Source organism: Mandrillus leucophaeus, unplaced genomic scaffold (genome assembly GCF_000951045.1).
Source record: "Mandrillus leucophaeus isolate KB7577 unplaced genomic scaffold, Mleu.le_1.0 Scaffold331, whole genome shotgun sequence".
Taxonomy (NCBI): domain Eukaryota; kingdom Metazoa; phylum Chordata; class Mammalia; order Primates; family Cercopithecidae; genus Mandrillus; species Mandrillus leucophaeus.
The window spans coordinates 1,927,421-1,946,694 of record NW_012103488.1 but is presented as its reverse complement, the minus strand read 5'-3'; the positions used below and the strand labels follow the sequence as shown (position 1 = coordinate 1,946,694).

At 35.1% G+C, this 19,274-nt stretch overlaps 1 protein-coding gene across 2 annotated transcripts in view; it reads left to right on the top strand.

Moving 5' to 3' along the window:
• The window catches only part of EXOC6 (exocyst complex component 6), a 218,817-nt gene that overhangs the window by 89,293 nt on the left and 110,250 nt on the right, over window positions 1-19,274 (top strand). For both annotated transcript variants that reach the window (XM_011988477.1, XM_011988476.1), the window contains 5 exons: window positions 2,979-3,025; window positions 3,144-3,264; window positions 4,640-4,711; window positions 9,169-9,266; window positions 16,859-16,964. In XM_011988477.1, the coding sequence (XP_011843867.1) occupies window positions 2,979-3,025; window positions 3,144-3,264; window positions 4,640-4,711; window positions 9,169-9,266; window positions 16,859-16,964 (444 nt within the window). The remainder of the gene's footprint in view (window positions 1-2,978; window positions 3,026-3,143; window positions 3,265-4,639; window positions 4,712-9,168; window positions 9,267-16,858; window positions 16,965-19,274) is intronic.

Genomic DNA, 19,274 nt, shown 5'->3' with positions numbered 1-19,274 from the left:
GAAAAGGCAAGATACAGACTTGGAGAAAATATTTGCAGAACTCATGTCTATAAAGGGTCTTTATCCAGAATATGTAAAGAATTACTTTACATTATTACTTTACAGTTATACAACTGAGTTGTATAACTCAGTAATTGAAGATAGATAAACCAGTTTTAAAAATGGACAAAAGATTTGAATAGATATTTTACCAAAGATATACTGATGGCAAATAAGCACATGAGCAGATGTTCAGTATAATTTTTTCATCAGGGAAATGCAAATTAAAACCACAATAATTTACCACTACATACTTACTAGAATGACTTAAATTGAAAGGATTGATAATAGCAAGTGCTGATGAGGATATGAATCAAGTGGAACTCTCATGCACTTCTAATAGATATAAAATTATACTGCCACTTTGGAAAATGGTTTGGCAATTTGTTACAATGTTAAGCGTACTCTCCTATGACCTAGCAGTCCTACTCCTAGTTATTTATCCATGAGAAATGAAAATGCATCTTTATACAGTGGCTCATATGTGAATGTTTGTAGTAGCTTTATTATAAACGCCAAAAACTAGAGACATCTGAATGTCTATGAACTAGTGAATAAATTGTGGTACATCCATGTGTATAAACAAATTATCGTATGTTTTATATAATGGAACTAGTGGGCACTAAACGGGAATTGATACATGCAGTGATATGGATGAATGTCAAAAGTATTATTCTAAGTGAAAAAATCATATACAATAAAGTTATATACCGTATGAGTTATGTTACATGACACTTTTGAAAAGACAAAACTCTAGGACAGAATGGGATCAGTGGTGGCCAAGGCCTATGGGTTCGGCAGGGTAATTCTCTACAAAAGGGCAGGAGGGAACTTTCTGAGATGGATATGTTGTATACTTTGATTTTTCTGGTAGTTACACAACTGTCTACATTTGTCAAAACTCAGTGAGCTCTACATGTAAAAAAGGGCTAATTTTATTATATGTAAATTATACCTCAATAAAGTTAACTTTAGAAACAAACATAAACAGAAAATCTTAAAAGTACCCAAAGAGAAAAGAGGTTATTTTCAAGTAAACAAAACAATAAAATATTTTCAATTCTGAAAAAAGTAACTGTCAACTTAGGATTCTATATCCAGTGAAACAAGGGCAGAGATAGACATTTTCAGACAAAGAAGAGCAGAGTCGGCCACTAAGATGTGCTTACTAAGGAGATTCTAAGGATATGCTTCAAACAAAAGGAATGTGATGCCAGATGGAAGATGTGAGATGCAAGAAGGAATGAATAGCAAAAAAAGTATAAATATTTAGGTAAATCTAAAATGACTGTAGGAAATACTATAAAATATTATGGACATTAAAACAGCATAGAATTTTAATTTGTGCAGCAGCAATAAGAAAAAAATAAGATAGAATTAAAATACACAACAATAACATAAACATCAGAATGAGATAGAAGTTAATGAAATTAAACTATCCTACAGTCTAAAGTGTCCAGCAGAAGAGTAAAAACATTGACTAGCTTTAAGAGTTTGGTTACTTAAAGATGTGTAATGTGATTTCTAGAGTAACCACTGAAGGAATAAAACAGGGTATATATACTTTTATATAATACAGGGAGAGCTAGAATGATAAGAATACAATTTTTTGTTTGTGTGCCTTTGAGTTGATAAAAATGGTAATTCTAAACCTGTAAGCACTTGATAACATTGACTCAAAGTATTTAAAGCACAATTGCCACAACTACAAGGAGAAATAGAAAACCCACAAGTATAGCGAGTTTTGTTTTGTTTTGTTTTGTTTTTTGAGACAGAGTCTCGCTCTGTCACCCAGTCTGGAGTGCAGTGGTGTGATCTTGGCTCACTGCAAGCTCCGCCTCCCGGGTTCACGCCATTCTTCTGCCTCAGCCTCCCGAGTAGCTGGGACTACAGGTGCCCGCCGCCACATCCGGCTAATTTTTTGTATTTTTAGTAGAGACGGGATTTCACCATGTTAGCCAGGATGGTCTCGATCTCCTGACCTCGTGATCCGCCTGCCTCGGCCTGCCAAAGTGCTGGGATTACAGACGTGAGCCACTGTGCCCGGCCAGCGAGTTTTAAAATATGTGTCAGTATATTCTAAATCAAGTAGACATAACATTAGCAAGAATACAAAACATGCTTAATAGGCTTCATCTAATGGAATATATAGAATCCTATTTCAACAACTATAGGAACATATTCTTTTCAAGCACACATGGACTGTTATTAAAAATTTGACTACATACTATGCTATAAAGCAAGTATCAGGAAATATCAAGCATTTGGTGTCATGTAGACTATATTTTCCAGTCACAGTATTTCTAAGCTAAAATGTATTAACAATCCTCACCCTAAAACACCTGAAAAAAAAACCCCAGATGTTTGAAAATTTGATCACGTTTATGAAATTTGCAAAACATAGCCTTTGAACTTAATTGAAATATGAAATATTTCATGTAATAAACTTTTTATGAATGAAAGTCAAATGATCAAATATTTTTCTATATGCCTTTTGTTAAAATTATAAACAATAGACAATCTTAAAACCACAAAAGGTTTTTGGCAGAGATACAATCTGATTACTATTTGAAAAATATCATTCTGGCAGCTGTATAGAGAATAGACTGTAGGGGACAGGCTGGGAGTTGGGGAGATTGTGAAGGAGGATGGTATAATAAATAGTCAAAGTAGAGGTGATGACAGCTTTGACTAGTCTGCTGAGAAGGGGGTTCTGAAATCATATTTCCTTTTTAACTTGTTTATCTCCTTTCGAATGTACATTCCATGAGAGTAAGGACTTTTTGTTATTTACAGATATATCGCTGGTACCTAAAAATGTATGTGGCATGTAGTAGGCTCTCAATAAATATTTGTTAATGAAGTTGTAGTGACTTGGAACTTACCTTTATGTTACCGGTATTTATTGGTTTAAATTGATTTTTATTTTTCATTTTAAGCATGAAACAGTTGATGGCTATAGAAGATATTTCACTCAAATTGTAGGGTATGTATCTAATATGGAAATAACTATTATTAATTTTATATTATGTTAAATGCCAGAAATACTTATTTTCTATTTGGGTTTTTTTGGTAACACGTGCTTTGGCAATTACTGTTTTTAGGTTCTTTGTGGTAGAAGATCACATTTTACATGTGACCCAAGGATTAGTAACCAGAGCATACACTGATGAACTTTGGAACATGGCCCTCTCAAAGATAATTGCTGTCCTTAGAGCTCATTCAGTAAGTCAGACAATTTACATTACTAAAATTTTAATTCAGTTACTTCAAGAACTTCTGAGCTGCATAATGTCAGAGGAAAACTGTACCTCCATCATTCTGCATTTTTTTTAGTAGTTGCTCAGATTTGGAAGTAGTACTGTCAGACTTTTGTTTGGTGATCTCAGGCTATGATTTTGCAACTGACTAGGGCTTCCCAAAATACTTTTATTCTAGCATTATAGAAAATGAAGAATTAAGCAGGTCTCATTAGTCTCAACTGACCTCTTAATTAGATCACTGAAAAGCACCATGAAGAAAATGTTTTTAATTACCATTTCAATTCTTTGTTTCTCAAATAAACTCTACCATTAAAACTCAATAGAACTTGTTCTTCAGTGTTTACAATTTATAGTAATACACTATAATAATGCATTTCTTTAAAATTTGCAGTTTTCAAAATTTCAACTCATTTGAAATATTGAACCTTTGTGTAATGAGAGGTTTTTATAGATGAAAATTAAATGATCAACTATTTTCCTAATGCCTTTTCTGGAAATAACAAATATGTTAGTTTTATAAAGACAATACTTAGTATAGACCTTTTTAAAAGATAGTAGTTTTACCTTTATTAATATATTTTCATATTTAAAATTTTGTCTATTTATAATTTTATAATTGATCATTGAGATTTTAAAAATATTGAAGAAAGATTGTTAGCTTATATGATATTAAGATTATAAATAAGCTACATTTTTATTTATCAGGAATGTAGATTCTTGATACACTATCCAATGAACTACAACTTTTCCCAGCGTATTAATAAGGAACAATACATTTTATGGTCAATATTCAGATCAGCTCTGACTATATAAAGTATGTTTCCTGTTAATTCCATGATACCAAATGTGAAGTCATATTGGATACAACATATCACTTTCAAAATCTTATTAAATGCTATGAAAGGGACAGAGTAAATCTCACTGTCCCTTTGAAATTAATAATTTTCTTTTGGTTAATTACTAAGAAAATAATGAAATTGTAATTCTTAGTATTGGAAAAAGTAATACATAGTGTCTCTTTTATAAGATGAAAAATAAGTAAATAGATGAAATGTGAAAATACATAGTCTCTATATAAACCTTTTTCAGTTTAAATAACTAGTTCCTTAAAATCTAAAGACTTTTGAAATGTAAACATCATAAGTATCATATGATCTCCTTTAAGTTTATACTGAATAGAGAAGGTCAGTTGTGGATCTAACCAACCAAGATTTTAAACTTATTATAAGTCTGGCAGATAAAAGAAACATTATCAAGTTCTTATTTCTTAGTTTTTAATCATGACTCTGGTTTGTTGTTTTCGGTGTTTTGTTTTGTTTGTGTGTTTCCACCCTCAGTCCTATTGCACTGATCCTGATCTTGTTCTGGAGTTGAAGAATCTTATTGTAATATTTGCAGATACTTTACAGGTGGGTGATAACCTAACAATTAATGGTTATTCTGATCACTTAAAAACATACAAAATATAGACTATATTCATTTATGTTGTTGTAGATTAGTGGCAGTAAATTAGTAGTAATAAATGTTTACCTACGTATTGGTATTCTGATATTACCCAGAACTATTCATACCACTTCCTTTTCAGTTATGAAGCTTAGACAGAGCTCAGGGATGGTACCATCTTTTAAAATACTGGTCATTCAGTTGGAATAAAGTCTTTTTACAGTTAAAAAAATAAAAAAAGAATACAGAATATAATGGAAAGAACCCTGAACTAGAAATTAGAAGATATAAATTCTGCCTTAGGGCAGTGAGAAATGGGTTCTAGAATCACATAGACCCAGAGTTTCTGTTCTACCTGTGCTGTTGACTAATCGTATGCCTGCAGGTTCTTTAAGCTTTAGATCCTTATTTGTGAAAATGGGTTTATTACTAATTTCAGAATTGTTTTCAGTTTTAAATATGATACTTTGTATGAAAACTTGTGATTTGAAAACTGTGTTCATATTCTTCCTGGTTTCTGGTTTTCCATGAGTTCTGTGAGCAAATCATTTTACTTTTTTGAACTGTTTTTTTCTTTTTAAAAATAAGGAGGATTGTTTGAACCCAGGAGGTGGAGGTTGCCGTGAGCCGAGATTGCGCCACTGCACTCTCCTGGGCAACAGAGCGAGACTCCATCTCAAAACAAACAAACAAACAAAAAACATGAAAGAAACAAAAAAATAAGATTAAAACTAAATATTTCAAAACTCTGTTTTTGCGATTTTCAGTATCAAAGTTTTGAGATTTCTAGCTTGTCCTTCCTCCTTGATCACAGATAATAAAGAATTGATTGCATTTTCTTTTCCTGTGTAAATTTACGGGATTTTTATGGTTAGAAGTAACTTTTCATGAAGTACAGACTAGCATTTTCCAAAGTGTGATGAGCTGTTACTTAAAAAAAGTGTCCTATGGTCCAAAAGTAAAACATATTTCTCTACTGAAAACTTTTCTGAGAGCAAATTTATACCCGTAAGTTCCCAAAAGGAAGATGATTATGCAGCATTTTCCCAATATATTTGACCCTTGAATCTTTTTCCCCCTTAGAACAGCTTTTAGATCTAGAACTTTATATAATATGCTTTGGGAAATCCTGATTTAAATTCTTTGCTTTATCACAAGAGTCTTTGCCTCTTAGAATTATAGTTTTCTACTTTATTCTTAAACCTAAAGAGAAGATTCCACAAGCTCCTTTAGTAAATTATTTTATTACTCACGTCTATTATATATTAATTTGTGTGGCTTATATTGTAGCAGTGGAATAATGTGGGATTTTTTGTTGTTGTTTTCATAAATTTTGTGATGACTGTATAATATTGATCTCACTGCAATAAAACTTTTAGTAAGCTTTATTTGGGGCTGTCCAAATTTTGGGCACCCACTTCTAAGTAGCTTGAGATATTAGGTTGGTGCAAAAGTAATTGTGATTTTTGCCATGGAGAGTAAAAGCAATAGTAATTTTAGATAGTAATTTTGCTGTACTTAATGACTTAAAGCACTTCTATTCAAAGTGTGGTCTGGGGACCACTGGTCTGCAAACTGTTTATTACTAGTCTGCAAATTATCTCTTAGATCCATAACAAAAAGGAGCTTTTCTCAGAATGTAAATTAACTATATCCCCAAGTACAAAGTTTAGTGCGATTGGCATCTTGCTACAAGCAAGACTTTTTTCAATATAGGTAGCAGCATCAATTTGTATTCTGGTGCAAACTCCTTATTTCTTTGTAGACTGTAATAAATAGTTATTGGACTGGACTTTGAGTCAGCTGAATCTACAGTATTTGATATGGTACCAAGGAATTCTCCAGAGAATCAAAGGAAAGTCAAAGATAATATTTAGGTAATATTGGCACTGTAAAAGCAACAATGATAGTTACATAAACCCTTGCAAGGATACCTTTCTCATATTATTGCTTTGAAATATGACTGGAGAAGTCAACCACTCCTTCCTACTTTTTCAGAGTTTCTGCAGTATTTTCATTTCACTGAAAGCTGACAGGTTCAGTATTAGATCCATCTTATACTGAATTAATGATTGCCGGCTTTTAAATTTATAACTATTAATTAAAGAACTGGTAAGTGTCTTTTCATGAAAACTAATTAAAGAGTGTTATATAATATTTAGATTTTTAAATTGACCCTTGCCACCCTAAGGAAATCTTGCTTTTTAAAATGCTGGTATTTTATCATCTAAAACAAAACTGACTAAACAATAAAGTAAAAAAAGTAATACCAGCATATTTATATTCCTTACTACCTATTAGGCAAATAACAAGTAAACATTTATTGATTCCTTTGTTAACATTTTTTGAGTACCCAATACATGTTAGCAGACTAGTTGATGTATAAAATAGTAGAGACATAGAAGTCAGTAAGACAGTAGGGACGTAAAAGTCCTTGGCTTCAAGAAATTCACAGTTTAGTTGTAAACAAATAAAATGCTTAATAAGGCATCCTAATGCAGCGAGCAATATGTTAGCTTTGAGCTTGCAGAAGATGGAATGACTAACTTAGATTCTAGGAGTTGAAGAAGGCTATACAGAAAGTTGAAACTTGAGCTGGGTTTTGAAGGTGAGTTCAGCAAATAGATAAGAAGGAAAGGGTATTAATGGAAGAAAAAATAGCATGTGTAAACTATAGATAAAAGCATGGTGTGGTGAAAGTGAAATGGAGCAGCTTGATGGTATTAGAAACTGTAGAATATAGGTGTGAACAAGGAAGGGCAAATAGTGGTGATGAAACTGACCCAGATTATGGGACGTCTTGTGGGACTTTAGTAAGCATTTTGTAGTTTTTAGGCAGGGGAATGGCACAATCAGATTTATACTTTTGAATGGCAATTTTGAGAATCTGGGAAATAGATTGAGAGAGAGAGAGAGATGGTTGAAAGTTTAGAAAGCTTTTACAATGGTCTAGGTAAGAGATATTAAGGACCTGAGATAAAGCAGTGGCACTAAGAATATTTCTGGAAGAAAGATGGGTAGATAATGGAGAATGAAAGATTTGATTTATAAAAGAGGTAAAATCAGAAGAATTTGGTGACTACTTTGTGTGTGTGTGTATGTGTGTGTGGTGGGGGTAGGGTGTTTAGGTGGTTTTCTAGATTCTCTGTTGATAAACTAGGTTGATGTTAGCATTATTATTATGGATAGGAAATAAGAGGAACACTTGATTTCACTGGGGAGAGAGGAAGTAAGCTTAATGTACTTGCTGATTGAGTGAATGGAGATGAAACAGGTGTTGGAATTAAATATTTGGAATTTAGAGAGGCCTAGCTAGAGATACAGATTTGAAGTAATCATCAGAGGTTGAAATCATTAGACTTGAGATTGCCCTAGGGAGCTAGAAGTAAAGAATAAAGGATAGAGATAGAAGTTACACAAGGAAACTGGAAGGATTGTTCATAGATGTAAAAGGAGAATAAGAAGAGTGATTGGTGTTACAGAATTGAAAGCAGAAGAATTTCAAGAAAGAGATGTCAGGTAGAGTGAGATCATTGAATTTGATATTTAGGAGATAGTCTGTTGTGACGTTGTTGAGTAGTTTAAATAAAGGACTAGAAGTGAGAGATTGTAGTACATTTGACTGTGAAGGGAGTGACAGCGGCAGCTGACAGGCTACAGAAAATTGAGGGAGAGCTGTTTTGGTCTCTTGTTTTTCTTGGCTTAAAGATGGAAAACAGTTTAGCATATTTATTTAGCCGAGAGAAAGGTGCCTGTGGAAGTTAAAGACATAATAGAGTAAGAAGTTAACCCATGGAATGGTTTATGTGGAAGGAGATAGGCTCAAGAACAAAGATGGAGAGAGAAACCTTGGAGAGACAAGTGGAGAATTCTGTGCGGTAAGAGAGAATGTTTGGTCCCAATATGGGTAAGATTTCAGTTAGTTTGGAGTCGGAAAAGAATAAAATTTGGAAGTGTGAATGTTTAATGGAAAGATGTAAATTTTCCCAATAGAACAAACTCAATCTTAAATTGAAGGTGCAAAAGGAAGCCAGCCTGTCTCAGACAGAATCCATTCCCTTTTCTTCTTGTATCCTATTTAGGCACCACTTCCCAAGACACTGTTATGTAAAAACTTATCTTGAATTTTTTCCTCCAGCTCTGACTTTTAATACTTTTTAAGGCTAACGCTGTAATCATTACTGAAAAGAGAAAAAATGGAAAAACCATTCTATTCTCATAAAACTCTTTCTGGACCTCTTTTTTTTACCAAATGCAATGTAGTAGAAAGTCAAAATATATCTTTTTATTTTCTTACTGTGAGAATGCCATACAATGGGATCTAGTGATTCCTTCCAAATGATTCTCTAGTATTCCCAACATTTTTAATGAATATTTTTGTACACTTATTTATCTGCTTTGTTTTTTTTTTTTTGTATTTTAGGGTTATGGTTTTCCAGTGAACCGACTTTTTGACCTTTTATTTGAAATAAGAGATCAATACAATGAAACACTGCTTAAGAAATGGGCTGGAGTTTTCAGGTTAGTCTAAGTCATGGTGCCTTAATATAATGAATACGTTTGTCAAATACTCAAGTGGTTCATTTGCATATATTAATAAAAATGCTTATAATCATTTTTCTTGTAGTAAAGTACACATAGAATTTACCATCTTAGCCATTTTCAAGTGTATAGTTCAGTGGTGTACACTCACATTGTTGCAACTGTCGTCACCATCCATTTCCAGAACGTTTTCCTCTTCCCAAATAGAAACTCTTACTCACTTAACAATAACTGTCCATTTCCCCCTTCCCCCAGCCACTGGCAACCACCACTCCTGCTTTGTCTCTAAAATTGACTGCTCTAGGTACCTCATGTAAGTGGAATCATATATGTTTGTTCTTCTGTGTCTGGATCATTTCACTTAACACAGTGTCTTCAAGGTTCATCCATGTTGTAGCATGTCAGAATTTCATTCCTTTTTAAGGCTAATATTCCATTGTCTTTATATATCACATTTTGTTTATCAGTTCATCTGTTGATGGACATTTAGGTTCCTTCCACCTTTTGACTATTGTGAATAATGCTGCTGTGAATGTGAGTACAGTATACATATATCTGTTTGAGTCTCTGCTTTCAAATCTTTTGGGTTTATACCCAGAAGTGAAATGCTGGATCATATGTAAATATACCTTTAACTTTTTGAGGAACTAGCATACTGTTTCCATAGTGGCTGTAACATTTCTAATCAGTTTTTAATTATACTTACTTGTAGTTCTAATATCTGTAATTTTTTCCTAGTAAATGATTAAATACTTACAAGGTTGTAAGTATTCAAAGATATTTTGTATTAGAGGCAGAAATTTACAGCTTTTAAATTTTGTTTTGGGCAAGTGCTGTTTTTACAAACAACATCACTAGATTAAGAATCTTAAAGAAGCTAAAGAGCAAATTACTTTTGCTTTAACCACTTCTCTGCAGGCCATGGACAAAAGCATTTTAATATCTATATAACTTTTTAGTGACATGAGAAGAGAAATATGCCCCCCCACTTTAATTGCTAGAAGTTTTCCTCCCTCCCTTCTTTCTCTCTTTCTCTTTTTGTCTCTTTCTCTCCATCCTTCTCCCTTTCGGGAAGAAAAAGTCAATCTTGAGGTTTTACATCTTGTTTACCCAAAATATGATAGAAGTAATGTGTCAATATTTGATGATGTTAAAATAAAAGTATGTTAGATGATTTAATACCAGCTTAGCACTTATCCCATCAGCTTTCAAAGCTATGGAGTTTGACCTTCTAAATACTGTAATAGGAATCTTCGAACAGGGTGAGGTGGCTTATGCCTGTAATCCTAGCACTTTGGGAGGCCAAGATGGCAGGATCGCTTGAGGCCAGGAGTTTTGAGACCAGCCTGGATGACATAGTGAGACCCTGTCTCTACAAATAAAAAATAAAAAAATTAGCTGAGCATAGTGGTGCGCACCTGTAATCCCAGCTACTTGGGAAGTTGAGGCAGGAGGATTACTTGAGCCCAGGTGTTTGAGGCTGCAGTGAGCTATAATCACACCACTGCACTCCACCCTGCACAATAGGGTAAGACTGTGCTCTTAAAAACAATTTTTTTAAATGCCTGAGTGGCTCATAAGGTGATACACATCTAGTAAAATCAACTGAACAAGTCCTTATTTGAGTTTTTTGTATTTACATTCTTCAAGAGTGGTATTATCAGGATGCTATCCCAGATGGATAATTGACAGTCCTGATGAGTCATATGTAACTATCAACAATTATTTTTATTAACTATTTTAAAAATAAAGGTAGCATTTATTGATAAAGATGGTAATCTAGAAAATATATGCTATGGTACAATGTATAAAATGATGTAATATGATATTTTTATAGTTATAAAATCTTATAGAGTTGATGTTATTTAATTGGCCTCTTCAGAAGGGTGTTTATGTTTTCATAACTGTTGATAGATTGTATTGGGCCAGCTATTCTCTCTTACCTATCTTAAGACTTCTAGTAGTAAGATTGTTCCTCAAGACTGGGGAAACCATGTGGTGTTGTTTTCTCTCTGGGAAGCTAATGGCTTCATTCACATAGAGATAGGATTAATTTTATCCTCCAGAGTAATAGTGGAGGAGAACAAATGATAGCATGTCAATTTTAATACACAATTTCCAAATATATTTTGACTCCTGTTTTTAATACTCTTCCAGATCGTGCTTTTTGCCTAATTTTTTTTTTTTTTTTTGAGACGCTATCACCCACGCTGGAGTGCAGTGGTGCGATCTCGGCTCACTGCAAGCTCTGCCTCCCGGGTTCATGCCATTCTCCTGCCTCAGCCTCCCTAGTAGCTGGGACTACAAGTGCCTGCCGCCACGCCCGGCTAATTTTTTGTAGTTTTAGTAGTGACAGGGTTTCATGATGTTAGCCAGGATGGTCTCAGTCTCCTGACCTTGTGATGCACGCACCTTGGCCTCCCAAAGTGCTAGGATTACAGGCGTGAGCCACCATGTATGGCTACCTAAATTTTTAAGAAGTAGTAGAACTTAAGCTTTGTTTACCTCTGACCCGTATCCTCAAATATTTTATAAATAGTGAATTGACAACCCAACAATTAAATGGGGGAAAAAGAAAAATTATCAATATTGAGTGATATTCAAAACTTGACTACTTCCATGACAAAATTTATAACCCGACTACTGTTATAGTTTATCTGTATGCAGCTATCTCTCACTATATTATGAGCCGTGTTTTATTTTTGTATTATTTTTGGATATATGTGCTTTTATTTAGTTTTTAATTGACAGTAATTGTATAGATTTATGAGGTACAGTTTGATGTTTTGATATATACATTATGGAATGATTAAATCAAGCAAATTAACATATCCATCACCTCACATACTTATTTTTTTCTTTTAGTGGTGCAAACATTTAAAATCTACTGTTAGCAATTTGAAATATATGTTACATTATTATTAACTGTAGTCACCTTTTGGAATAGATCTCAAAAACCTGTTTCCCTGTCTAACTGAAACTGTACTCTTTGACGAACATCTTGGCATCTCCCTACCCTGCCTACCCCACTTTCTGATTGCCCTACCCTCTGGTAACCTATATACCAGAAATCATACTTCTGTCTACATCTATTAGTGTGACTTTTTTAGATTCTTCATATAAGTAAGATTATGCAGTATTTGACTTCCTGTGCCTAGCTTATGTCACTTAGCATAGTGTCCTCAAGATTCATCCTTGTTGCAAATGACAGAATTTCCTTCTTTTATAGGGCTGAATAGTATTCCATTGTGTATATCACATGGTTTTTTATCAATTCAAAGGTCAATTGCATATTTTGGCTATTGTGAATAATTCTGCAGTGAACATGGGAGTGCGGATATTGCTCTGAGATACTGATTTTTTAAAAAATTTTTTATTATTTTTTTTTTGAAACGGAGTCTTTGCTCTGTTACCCAGGCTGGAGTGCAGCAGCATGATCTTGGCTCATGGCAGCCTTCGCCTCCCAGGCTCAAGCAATTCTCCTGCCTCTGCCTCCCAAGTAGTTGGGATTACAGGTGTGCACCACTATGCCCAGCTAATTTTTGTATTTTTAGTAGAGACGGGATTTCACCATCTTGGTCAGGCTGGTTTCAAACTCTGACCTCAATGATCCACCTGCCTCGGCCTCCCAGAGTGCTAGGATTACAGATGTGAGCCACTATGTCTGGCTTGATACTGATTTTAATTCTTTTGGTTATGCACCCGGAAATGAGATTATTGGGATCATATAGTAGTTCTATTTTTAGTTTTTTGAGGAACCTCCATCCTGTTTTCCATAATGGATATACTAATTTACATTGCCACCAATGGTGTGCAAAGGCTCCCTTTCTCCACATCCTCACTAACACTTATCTTGTGTCTGTTAGATAATAGCTATTCTAACAGTTGTGAGGTGATACCTCCTTGTATTTTTTTTTTTTTTGAGATGGAGTTTTGCTCTTGTCACCCAGGCTAGAGTGCAATCTCAGCTCACTGCACCCTCTGCCTCCCAGGTTCAAGTGATTCTCCTGCCTCAGCCTCCTGAGTAGCTGGGATTACAGTCATGCACCACCATGCCTGTCTAATTTTGTATTTTTAGTAGAGATGGGGTTTCTCTATGTTGGTCAGGCTGGTCTCGAACTCCTGAACTCAGGTGATCCACCTGCCTCTGCCTCCCAAAGTGCTGGGATTACAGGTGTGAGCCACCGTGCCTTGCCAGCCTTGTTGTATTTTTAATTTGGATTTCCCTGATGATTAGTGATGTTGAGTTTTGCTTATTCCTGATCTGTATACCTGTTGGACATTTTTGTGTCTTCTTTTGATAAATATCTATTCAAGTCCTTTGCCCACTTTTTAATTCAGTGATTTGTTTTCTTGCTATTTATTTGAGTTCCTTATGTATTTTGGATACCAACTCCTTATATGTATCAGATATATATCAGCAAATATTTTCTCCCAATCTGTAACTTGCCTCTTCATTCTGTTAATTGTTTCCTTGCCATGCAGAAGCTTTTTAGTTTGATGCAGTTTATTTGTCTACTATGGCTTTTGTTACCTGTGCTTTTGGGGTTATATTTTAAAAAGTCATTATCTAGACCAATGCCATGGAGCTATTTATATTCTTGATTGCCTAGCCCTCGTATAATGCCCGACAGAGTAGGAACTTATATGTGTTTATAGAATTTGGTTCTATAAACAGATCATTTTAATACTACATTAACATTTTTAGAATATAAATGTGCCTTTCATTAAATTATCTCTTCTTCCATAGTAACTGATTCCATGGCGTTTGTATGAAGTTAGTAGTTTATTGTCTTCTAGTGGTTACTTTCCCTGTAACTTGCCTTTTGACCTTTCATCATTTTTATTTTTAAAACAGAAACTGGGTTTTTGAGGCAGAGTCTTGCACTGTCACCCAGGCTGGAGTGCAGTGGCGCGATCTCGCCTCACTGCAAGCTCTGCCTCCCGGGTTCACGCCATTCTCCTGCCTCAGCCTCCCTAGTAGCTGGGACTACAGGCGCCCGCAGCCATGTGTTGTTGCCCAGGCTGGCCTGAAGTGTTCTGCCCGTATCAGCCTCCCAAAGATTATAGGCATGAGCCACCTCATTTAGCCCTGCCTTTTAATGTTTTACCTTTAAAAAAAAAAACTCTATGTAGAATGAAATAGAATTAGTGGAAGTAAATACCAAAAAAGTAATTTTTTAATTTTTTGGTAGAACTGGGTGTGGGTGATTAGTGGCACACGCCCTGTAGTCCCAGCTGCTCGGGAGGCTAAGGTGTAAGAATCGCTTGAACCCGGGAGGCAGAGGCTGCAGTGAGCCAAGATTGCACTACTGCACTCCAGCCTGGGCGACAGAGTGAGACCCTGTCTTTAAAAAAAAAAAAAAAAATTAAAAAAATAAAGCTCTCATTTATGCTACTTCCTTTCTACCCCTGCTGTTGCAGCTTTAATTCAGATCCTCATCACCTTTTATTTAGATTATTCTTCAGTTTTTCTAAGTGATCTCTCTGTGTTCATTATTAGGCTTTTTCCAGTTTATCCTCCACACAGTGAATATCTTCCTATGACATTCCCTTTCCTAAAACCTTTTTTTTTTCTTTTTTTTTTTTTTGAGACGGAGTCTCGCTCAGTCGCCCAGGCTGGAGTGCAGTGGCGCGATCTTGGCTCGCTGCAAGCTCCACCTCCTGGGTTCACGCCATTATCCTGCCTCGGCCTCCTGAGTAGCTGGGACTACAGGCACATACCACCACGCCCGGCTAATTTTTTTGTATTTTCAGCAGAGACAGAGTTTCACCGTGTTAGCCAGGATGGTCTCGATCTCCTGACCTCGTGATCCACCCGTCTCGGCCTCCCAAAGTGCTAGCATTACAGGCATGAGCCACCGCGCCCGGCCCCCTAAAACCTTTTAATGCCTACAGAGTAAAATCTGGATGTCTGTTTGCCCACCTGTCCAATCTCATTTTTCACTATGTCCCTCAGACTTTATACTTAGTAATACTGCACTACCTGTGGTTTTACACCCCCTCCACACACACTAATGCTTTTTCACTCCTTATGCCTTTGCATATATATTCCAGTGGTCTAGAATGCTTTTCTCCCATAATCTCTTTACAAATTTTTTTCATCTGTAAAGACCCTACAGGACCCCTAACTTCCCTGTATAACTTTCCATGAGATGTTCTTCATGTAATTTGATAGTCATTTCCTTCTTTGTCCTGTTTCTGAACCTTGTACTTCTTGTATGTATAGCACAGCATTATAGATGTTATAAATTGTTTGCATATCTATCTCTGTTAGATTTGAGAACAGGTATCTTGTGTTTATCTTCATGAGATAGGGAATTTTCATCACAGCCCAGAGCCTAGCACGTAATAGGTGCTCAATAAATATTAATCAAACTGAATTCATTTAATTAAAAGGAAATCAGTGATTGGATGACAGTTACATTAGGACAGCCTAAGTTATGCTGTAGCAACAAAAATTCCCCAAATCTCAGTGGATGAACACATTTTATTCCTCACTCATACAGAAGCCCACAGTAAGTTTGCTAGCTAGAGATACAAGCTATTTGCATTTGTGATTCTAACTTTTCAACATGTTGTCTTCCTTGTCACCATGGAAAGGAGGTTTACACAATTGGCTTATAAAGGCTTTAAACTCAAAGCAACACATGTCACTTCCATTCACAGCCCAGTGGCCAAAACTAGTCATATGGCCCTACCTAACTGCAAGGGAGTGTACAGGACAGCACATGGATATTTGAGGAGTAGTAACTGTTTCTGCATCACCAACTATAAAAGATTCATTTTTAATCACATTATGAGAGGCTAAACAAATATAACACATTGTTTCGATCTTCAAGAGTTTATAATCTCATTGGGAAAAGAGAAGACACGAGATACACAACTTGAAAATTATTCCTATCAAGAATTATGACAGGAGGCCGGGCATGGTGGCTCAAGCCTGTAATTTCAGCACTGTAGGAGGCCGGGGCGGGCAGATCACGAGGTCAGAAGATGGAGACCATCCTGGCTAACATGGCGAAACCCCTTCTTTACTCAAAATACAAAAAATTAGCCGGGTGTAGTGGCACGCGCCTGTAGTCCCAGCTACTTGGGAGGCTGAGGCAGCAGAATCACTTGAACCTGGGAGGCGGAGGTTGCAGTGAGTTGAGATCACACCACTGCACTCCAGCCTGGGTGACAGAGCGAGACTCCGTCTCAAAAAAGAAAAAAAAAAAGAATTATGACAGGAATACTTTCCATTACATGGATCCTTTTTTAGTTACAGATAATGAACTTGTTGAGAATATATCACCTTGAGAATTGTTCTACACTAGAAAACTAAAGTGCTGAGAGGTTGTAAAACAAACTAGTGGAAAAAGGAGATTGTACCTGAATTTTGAGGGACAAGACTTATTTGTTGTTGGATTTTAGAATTCTGGATGCTTAGGCTGTATCTTCCTATTTGGACCTTTAACTGACAAGTAAAAACTGCTTTTGTAATAGTTGGGGTTTTTTAAGGTATTGTCTTTTAGTACTCTAATAATATGTTTTGTAATGATAAGTTTTCAATTTTCCTTTCCTAACAGGGACATTTTTGAAGAAGATAATTATAGCCCCATCCCTATTGTCAATGAAGAAGAATATAAAATTGTCATCAGCAAATTTCCCTTTCAAGATCCAGACCTTGAAAAGGTACAAGCTAGTTTTTAATTCAAGTATTTTCTTAAAAATAAATTTGTGGTATTTGTTACTACATAATATTAAATATTAAGCTGAGACTGTAAATAAGAGTGGTTTCTTGGGGGACAAGTTTTTGTTGTATTGAGAAAACTATGTTTTGTTAAGTTTTAAAGAGTGTCTTACTACCACTACTACTACTACTACTACTACTACTACTGCTGCTGCTGCTACTGAGATTTTGATGACGTTAAGAAGGGACTTTCCTGGGGATACTAGAAGTAGTTGCCCCAAACGTTAGGTGGATTCCCAGGAGAGGTGTTACTAATGTTGGGTGGATTCCAAATGAAAAATAGATTTATAGTAATAAGAGTATATCCTAGGGAAAGAAACAAGAATTTCTTTGAATTGTTTATCACTGTGGAAGATTTTAAAAGAAGTACACTTTTACAAAAAGTTTATCTTGGTTAAATAAGTGATATGTGAAAGCAATAGCTACCTGTAGATTTCTTCCTGAAGTAGGAATATATACATTTTTTGAGTCAAGATATCTGAATAAAAGACAGGGTAGAGAAAGTAAGTAGACCAGCCATGTAGGAGATTCTCAGAATGCACATGAATCCATGTGTATGTGCATATATACGTGCAAACATGCTCCCTTGTACCTATCCAGTATCTTTGGGTAGAATTAGATCTCATTAGAAAAGGATGTCATAGTAACTGTAACTGTCACTTTTGTGTTCTCTTTATTCTTGTTTTTTTCTCCTTACTCTTCTTTACTATTTTCCCAACTTTTTATAATTCATTACCTTTCTAAATTTTTATTACTTCAGCATGAGCAAGACCAAATTCTGAGTGAATCGTGACTGTAAATTTTTGTTATATTTTTGTATATAAACTAAGCATATTATGTGTATTAGTCACTAAATACAGAACCAGGTAATTAAATGGATAGCTTCTAGATTATAGCTAATGCTGCCATTGCATATACCTATTAGCTATGTTTTAATACAAGAAGCCAGAATAATTATTCTAATTCTGTATTTTTTGAAAGCCCAGTGAAAGTTGTTCTGTGAAGAAATATCACCAGAATATTCTCCATCTCATGGCTTAGTTTTTTTTTTTTTTTTTTTGTAGTTACTGGTAATGAGTTTGTTCAGGCTAGTGTCTATATAAAAAGCACTAGACTAGGTCTAGATTCATGTGCCAGCTCTGCTTGTGGCTTTTTTTTTTTTCTTTGAGATGGAGTTTTGCTCTTGTTGCCCAGGCTAGAGTGCAATGATGCCATCTCAGCTTACTGCAAACTCTGCCTCCTGGATTCAAGTGATTCTCCTGCCTCAGCCTCCCGAGCAGCTGGGATTACAGGCATGCACCACCATGCCCAGCTAATTTTGTAATTTTTTTTAGTAGAGACAAAGGGTTTCACCATGTTGGTCAGGCTGTTCTCGAACTCCTGACCTCAGATGATCTGCCTGCTTCAGCCATACAAAGTGCTGGGATTACAGGCGTGAGCCACTGCGCCTGGCTGCTTGTGGCTTATTATAGGCAAATGACTGAGCCTGTGTGGGCGTTTGTGCCTCATCTGTCAAATGAGGAGTTTGAACTCAGTAATCTCTAATATCCTTTCCAATCGTATTAAACTATTCTAAATAGGTTTATAATTAAAAGCAAATTTAACTTTTCTTGCAGAGAGTTTCTAATATGTGCAGTACCTCTTAAGATTAAGTTCTTAGGAGTTGTATTCATTGATCTATGTATTACTCACTATTAAAAAGAAGAACTACTGTTAATAGTTAAAGTCACATGGAAAATTAAAATACGACAACTGAAAAATCTCATAAATTATTTAATAAAGTCTTTTGGTTGTGTATGTATATTTTTTCCTAGTTTAAGTATAATTTTCAGTTAAAACTATTAGAAAATATATAAAACTGTCAAATAACTTGAGTTATTTCCAACATAAATTATCAGTGGAGGAGTAATAGTAAACATACATGCAAAAATATTTTTGTAGATAGCTATGTTAATTTTATTAGAATCATTTGGCCAAAATAAGAACATTTATATTCTGCCTTTAATGTCATTAAAATAATTTCAAATATTTTTCATATACCTACTATATACCAGAAACAGTACTATGTGCTAGATTTTTAGTCTTTGGTGTCAAGGAGCTTATAGTCAAGTGAGGATAGATAAAATAAATAAGAAATTATAATTCACAGAAGTTTGCATTGCTTAAGATAGGGGATGCACCATGCAGAAAGGCTGCATAAAGGTCAAAGTAGGTGAATACAAGAGATGAAGATCAAGAGATGTAAATTGGAG